This window comes from Carlito syrichta, unplaced genomic scaffold, assembly GCF_000164805.1.
Source record: "Carlito syrichta isolate Samal-C Ts95f unplaced genomic scaffold, Tarsius_syrichta-2.0.1 Scaffold154383, whole genome shotgun sequence".
Lineage (NCBI taxonomy): Eukaryota > Metazoa > Chordata > Mammalia > Primates > Tarsiidae > Carlito > Carlito syrichta.
The window spans coordinates 115,326-122,558 of record NW_007098479.1 but is presented as its reverse complement, the minus strand read 5'-3'; the positions used below and the strand labels follow the sequence as shown (position 1 = coordinate 122,558).

Here is a 7,233-nt window from a genome sequence, read left to right as displayed (position 1 = left end):
TTATACTTTTCTGAGATGCATTGTTATATTGTTTACTTGAAATCTTTCTAGTTTTTTGATTTAGGTGTTTGTTGCTATAAAGTTGCTTCTTAATCCTGGTTTTGCTGTTTTCCATAGGTTTTGGTATGTTTCTATTTTCATTTGTTTCAAGGAATTTTTAAATTTTATTCTTAACTTCTTCCTTCACTCATTGGTGATTCAGGATTATGTTGTTTAATTTCCATTTATTTGTATAGTTTTGAATAGTCCTCTTGCTATTGACTTCTAGTTTAATGCCATTGTGGTCAGATAACATTGTTGATATGGTTTCCATTTTTAAAAATTTTTTTGAAGTCTTGCTTTATGTCCTATCATATAGTCAATCCTGAACTATATTCCATGTGTTGATGAAAAGAATGTGTATTCTGCAGCTATAGGATGAAAAATTCTGAAAATGTCTGTTAGGTTTATTTAGTCTATGATGCAGTTAAAACCTAGAGTTTCTTGATTGGTTTTCTGTCTAGATAATCTATCCAATGTCAAGAGTGGAGTTGAAGACCTCACCTGTTATTGCTAAGGGTCTGTCTCTCCCTTTAGATCTAATAATATTTTCTTTTACATACCTGGGTATTCTTACAATTGTTACATTGTTTTGCTGAATTGATCCCTTTATTATTACATGATGTCTTTCATATAGTTTGAATTTTTGTCCTCTCTAAATTTCATGTTGATGTTTGATCCCAGCATTGGAGGCTGGGCCTGATGTGAGTTGTTTCAGTCATGAGGGTAGATACCTCATGAATGACTTTGTGCATCCCCATGGTAAGAAATGAGTCTTCGTTCTATTAGTTCATGAGAGAGCTAGTTATTTAAAAGAGCCCAGCATCTTCCTCCTCTCTCAGTGTTCCCTCATTCACCAGGTAACATACTGGTTTCTCTTGCCTTTCACCATAAGTAAAGCATTTCAGTGGTCCTCATCCAAAACAGAGTAGATGCCTATGCTGTGCTTCTTGTACAGTCTGCAGAATCATGAGCAGAATAAACCTCTTTCCTTTATAAATTACCCAGCCTCAGGCATTCCTTTATAGCATGCAAAAATGGACTAAGACAGTCCTTTGTCTCTTTTTACAGCTTGTGATAGGAAGTCTGCTTTGTCTGATTTAAGTTATCTACTCAGTTCAATTTTGTTTTCTTTTTGCATGGAATATCTTTTTACATCATTTTACTTTCAGTCTAAGAGCATCTTTACAAGTGAGGTGAGTTTCCTGTAGGCAGCATGTGAGTTGGGTCTTATTTTTTATTTAATCCATCTGCCATTCTTCATTAAATGGAGAATTGAATTCATTTAAAGTCAAGGCTATTATTGATAGGTGAGGACTTACTTCTGTCATTTTGTTGGTTGTGTCCTGACTCTTTTGCATATCATTTGTTCTTTACTTCCTCTCTTATTATTTATTTGTGCAGTTGGGTAGTTTTCTGGAGTTATACATTTTTATTCCTGTCCAGTTTGCTTTGTATATCAGCTCTGCCAGTGAGTTTTATAGTTTCACATTTTTGATGATGGTTATGGTCTTTTCCAGATATAGGATTCCTTTGAGTATTGTTGAAAGGCTGGTCTCATGGTAATGAATTCCCTTAATGCTTGTTTGTCTGTGGATAATTTATTTATGCCACCTCTGATTCTGAAAGATAGCTTTCTGGGTATAATATTCTTGGTTAGCAGGGGGTTTTTTTCTCAGTACTTTCATTATATCATCTCCTGGCCTCATTGTTAGTCTAATGAATATTTCTTTATGTTTGATTTGACACTTTTCTCTTGCGTGTGTGTGTGTGTGTGTGTGTGTGTGTGTGTGTGTGTGTGTAATTCTTTCTTTTTCTGTGACTTTTGACAATTTAACTATAATGTGCCTTTGAAATTCCTGGATCAGGATGTCAATTTCTTTTTCAGGACTTGAAAATTTTTCAAGTATTCATTACATTCATTCATTAAATATGTTTTCTGCACATTTTCCCCTTGTCTTTTCCTTCTGCAATGCCCGCATGGTAAATATTTGTTCCATTAATAACATTTCATAAATCCTGTATTCTTTCTTTATTCTTTTGCTTTTTTGTATTGCCTGTGTTTCAAAAAAACCTGTCTTCAAGTTCAGAAATTCTTCTGTTTGGTCTAGTCTGTTGTTGAAGTTCTCAATTATATTTTTTATTTCATTCATTGAATTTTTCAGCCCTAGGATTTCTGTTAGGTTCTTTTTATGATATATGTATCTTTGTTGAATTTTTCATTCAAATCATGAATTGTTTTACTGATTTTGTTAAATTGTCTATCTTTATTATCTTTTATATCATTGAGTTTTCTTAAGATTATTGTTTTGAATTCCTTTTCTAGTACTTTGTACATTTTCTGTGGTCTGTTACTGAAGAATTATTGTGTGCCTTTGGAGGTGTTATGTTTCCTTGCTTTTACATGTTTGGTGTGTCCCTACATTGATTCCTTCAGATCTTGTGGAACAGTAACATCTTCTAATTTTATGGCATAGGTTTCGTGGACAAAGACTTATTCTTATGGATGGGTCTTGGGATGTTGGTTTGGTGAGGGCATTGGCTTTGGATCTAGGTGGCTGCCGTAGTGTAGTCTTGGCGAAGTTTCTTCAGCTGTAATCCACACTAGTGATACTTGCAAGTGTCTCAGTGGCCTAGGCTGAGTGTTGTTGTTGTTGTTGGTAGTGGTAGTGGTGGCGGTGATGGTGCAGCTTTGTTGGGGATGGACTTGGTAGGCTCTTTCTCAGTTTGGGAGTGCATGCATGTACACATTTAGTCAGGTTACTTGGGATCTCACTCAAGTTGGGGGATCACAGGGCTGTTCTTCAAGCTCGGGAGGCAGATGCATGGCTGCTTTGGTGGTCTGGTGGTGTGTCTTCTGGGGGTGGCCCATAGGACTGTCTGAGGCTTTGATTGTAAGTGTGGGACCTTAAGCAGGCCAGGAGCATGTCCATGGAGGAGCAGGCTCTACTGTTTTTCAGACCCTGAGTGTAGGTATGTAGCTGCTCTACTGGCCTGATAATGTGTCAGTTGCTTGCTGACTCAGGGACCTCTCCTGCTCAAGGAAAAGTGTGTGGAAGTTTGGCTGGCTTAAGGGAATGTCCTCCCTGGGTGAAACTGCTAGACTGTTCCTCCAGCTGTGAATGTGGCTGGTGGGGGTTGGTTTCCCTGCTGTTCAGGATCAGAGTCACAGCAAGTGTTAGGCCTGGGTTCTGCGCTGCTGGGGTTGTGGTGTTCAGCCACTCATTTGGGTTTTGCAGAATGAAGATGAAGCCCCTGTGCTGCAGAGGTGCAGTGGCTATTGGGACCCAGAGCAGGGCACACTCCAGGGTTGGTGCTGATCTTAAGATGGCACCAGGCTGCAGCACCCTGGCCCACATGGGGTGGGGAATGCATACCTTGCACTCCTAATCCAGACCATGGAGCTGCAAAAATTCCCAGCAGCTCTCCAAACTGAGCTCAGGGCTTGCAAAGACTATGGGACTCTCCAGTAATAAGAACTAGTTCTTATTTAGGTGGCCATGGGAACTGATGGGGTTCTTTTGCTTATCTTCTACAAGGAAAAGGCCCTTATCTCTGAGATAATCCTATCTAAGCAAGTGAGACGGGGCTGCAGAGGCTGGTGCCTCCAAGCTACCCTCCTGGGTTTGCCATCACCACATTCCCCTGGTGCACTTCAGTACTCTCCTTTTGACATTCCTGTTGAATCTTAGTTTATTCATTCATTTGGTCCTTTCTTGTGGAAGAAACAAAGACCAACCATCTCTAGTCAGTATCTTGCTGACATTACTCATTTGCAAAACTCTTAATGTGAGTCACCATTAAAAAAATTGAAAGACTCTGGTAGTGGTTGAGAGTTTGGGTGCTATAGTCAAATTCCTTGGGGTTAAATCTTGCCCCAAACACTTGCTTGATGTGAGACTTCAGCAATTTATCTCACTTCTCTGTACCTCAGCTTCTTCATATGTAAAATTGGTTGCTAACAGTACCCATGTAAGGGGTTGTTACAAAGATTAAATAATTTAATGTACTTAATACTCATAGAATAGTGCTGGGCATATACTAAGCTGAATTGATATTTGTGATTATTATTGCTGTTGTTACTATCAGCAGAAGCACCTTCATATAATGTATGTAAAGTGCTTCACACAGTGCTTGAAACAACCAAAGTTTAGTAGTTGTCTGTCATTGTGGAAGAAACTTCTGGTGCTTACTATATCCCATTCAGCTCTGCTTTCTGCTACACAGGATGGTAACACTTCCCCATCCCATTGCAGATAAGCCTGGGTGGGCCCTACAACCAGGGCTGGTCAGCAGATGACAGGGAGAAGTGATACACTTCCAGGTGTGTGCCACTGATAGCCCATTTGAGACTCTCAGGAGCCCTCCTGAGGTAAGCCCTGAAGACTTGGGTTGGGACAGCAGTGAAACAATGTGGTGGACTCGCCACAGCCTGAATCCTTGATTGACTACTGGAATGGAGCCTCCTGGCCACCCTCAGCTCCACCACCAGCCTCTGTTGGACAGTGGCAGGTAACGTTTGTCTGTTGGCAGTAGCTTTATTGAGGTATGATTCCCACACCATGTAATTCACCTGTTTAAAGTATACAATGCAGTGATTTTTAGTACATTCAGGGTTGTACCAGATTTTTCAAGGCCTCAACTACCAGGCTCAGGAGTTTAAATATTATACTATGGGAACTGGAAAGTTAGTAGGAGGTTGTCTTTTAACTGCAAAATGTGTTCATTAAGGAAATAATCTGACAAAAAATACTCCCCGTTTCCTTTGACCTCTTCCTAACTTTTTCTGAATGTTTTATGGTGTGTTTTCCTGCTTAAAATTGTGTCATATTTATGGGACTTTGTTTTCTGCTCTCACTTTAGCATTATTTCATATAGATGTTTCCTCTGTGTCTAAATCACATTATTTTTAATGACTATACCTTGTCTCTTGCTATTGTTGGATATTTACAGTTTTACTTTATGTGCATAAAACTGTTTTCCATGCACACATGTGTGCACATGTGTGTGTATGCATGCAGGCTTGAGACTAAGGTGAGGCAAGTCTCTAGGATATAATACATAAGTAGGTACACACCTTCTGGCATGAAATTTTGCACCTAAATGCTTCATTTGCCTCACCCTAGTCCCATACCTATACCTATCGTGTGTATGTATGTTCTTCTTTTAAATTATTTCCATAGGAAATAATTCCTATGGAGGTGGGAGATTACTGGTCCAGAGCATGTTAAGTATTGCTCAACACTACACTAGAGTGGATCTCAGGAGGACTTCATTGAAGAGTTTTTAAAAAAAAAATTTTGGTATATGCACAAAAGCATTTTACAAAGATTACAGAGGCAAGGGGTTGTTAGGAGGCTTTCACAACAGCATGTCCTAACTAGGGTGCCATTATTACTAAAGAAATTCCACTGACATGATTTCTTATTAGCATAGCCAAGCCAAAACACTCGTTTTAGACAATCACACCTTCATGCAATCAAATTTTATTATTACATTACTGAAATAACAACAAAGTCTCTGATACTGAGTTCATGTTCCTAACAGATGACTTACCTGTATATACCAACCTGGTCTGATCAGTAAAGACCCATCATTTTCACAAGAGATTAGCCCTTTGATTTTGGACCTAGGAGCTTCAGTTGGCAGAGCGACCTTCAAGTCAGGAGGGGTTTCATGGAGGAAGAGTGGTGGGCCACTGCTGGTTTTCACAAACCAAGTTCCCAGTTTTAGGCTCAAGTTCGAATTCTATCATTTGGGGGCAAGTAGCATCACAATTTGCCCACTATCATCAATGTTTTCAAAAGTCAAATGGAAAAATATCTGGGCTAGTCTACTCTGTATAAATTTTTCCAGGAGGGGGCTCTTGTTACGAAGGCGCTAAGTGGAAAATCACCAGCATTGAGTTTAGAGTTTTGGTTCCTGAGTCATGACCAGGCAGATGCAGTATCCAGTCTTGCATAATGAGGGGAAAGGTGGAGGGCGATGGGGCAGAAAGGGCATGTTGGGGTGAGACAGAGCATCATGGAGAGAGTATGTCGGAAAGAAACCAAAATTGTCTTCAGGGTTCTATGCCGCAGTGTTTCTGAGGTTATCTTGGAAAGACAATGTGCTTTTCTGCCTGCCAATCAGGGCTGAGTAATTTATTACTTAGACCCTTCTAATCTGAAATACTGGAAGATACGGTATTACAGTTAACTTTTTCTTCTCTGTGATTCTGCCTAACCACTTTTCTTCTTCTAGAGAGTTTTGAAACCAAGTTATCGTACTGGCCTTGCTACATGGACAGGGTCTGACTCTGAATGGGGCTCTTACTTTCCAGAGTCTTCCGTGCGCTTTACATCAAGTTCCTCGGGGCTTTCTCACCTGGAGTGATGCTAGCTCTTGTCGGAAAATCTGCTGAACCACACACTCAGTGTGCAGACACAGCTAACACTTAGGGTGGGTGCAAAGTCAGCTCCAGGAAGCTACACACAGGTTGGGCAAACCCACGTTTCGTGGGGGCGTTTTGCACAAAGATCGCAAGCTATTTCCTTGACATGCACCTTCGTCTAAGAATAAAGTCGGGTCAACATGTGCAGTCAGTATAATTCGTACGGATCAAGGCCATGTTCCAGATTCCCAAAGAGCTTCAAACCGGGTTTGGACAACAGGCAAGCGGATTCTTCCAGGCTCTTGAAATGAATGGACCCCAAACTTCTGTCCAGGCTATTTATAGGGTGCCCGAAACTTTCGTTGGAGCATCTGCCTTCCTACGCGCCCCACGGCTGGCAAATCGGGCTCCTCGGCCACCTGTAGCGTGGATGCGCCGCGGTGACGCAAGGAATCGGTCGCTGTAGGACCCCGGGGAAGGAGCGACGACGTCAACCCCCGGCGGCCCCCCCGACCAATCAGAAGGCGCCCTTGCGCCGCCGCACGCCAATCGCAAGCGCCCTTCCGGCGGGCCGCACGGGCTATTTAACGGTCGGCGCGTCGGCCACGGCGACGCGGCTCCGGGAGGGGTCTGGGAGCGACGGTCATGGCCGGCCACCTGGTACTCAGCAGCGGCGCCAAGATGCCCATCCTGGGCCTGGGCACCTGGAAGGTGGGTGCGGGGGGCCGCGCGGTCTGCAGGAAGCTGCCCCGGCTCCAGCGGGCTCGGTCGGGGCAGGCGCCGCGCCGCCGGCCGGGCGTCCAGCGTGGGGGCGGGGCGCG

The 7,233-nt window shown here is 42.5% G+C and overlaps 1 protein-coding gene across 2 annotated transcripts in view; it reads left to right on the top strand.

Moving 5' to 3' along the window:
- The first annotated feature begins 6,977 nt into the window (after positions 1-6,977).
- AKR1B1 (aldo-keto reductase family 1 member B) overlaps positions 6,978-7,233 on the top strand; it is a 15,121-nt gene continuing 14,865 nt past the window's right edge. For both annotated transcript variants that reach the window (XM_008050928.1, XM_021709033.1), the window contains exon 1: positions 6,978-7,123. In XM_008050928.1, the coding sequence (XP_008049119.1) occupies positions 7,058-7,123 (66 nt within the window). In that variant the 5' untranslated portion in view covers positions 6,978-7,057. The remainder of the gene's footprint in view (positions 7,124-7,233) is intronic.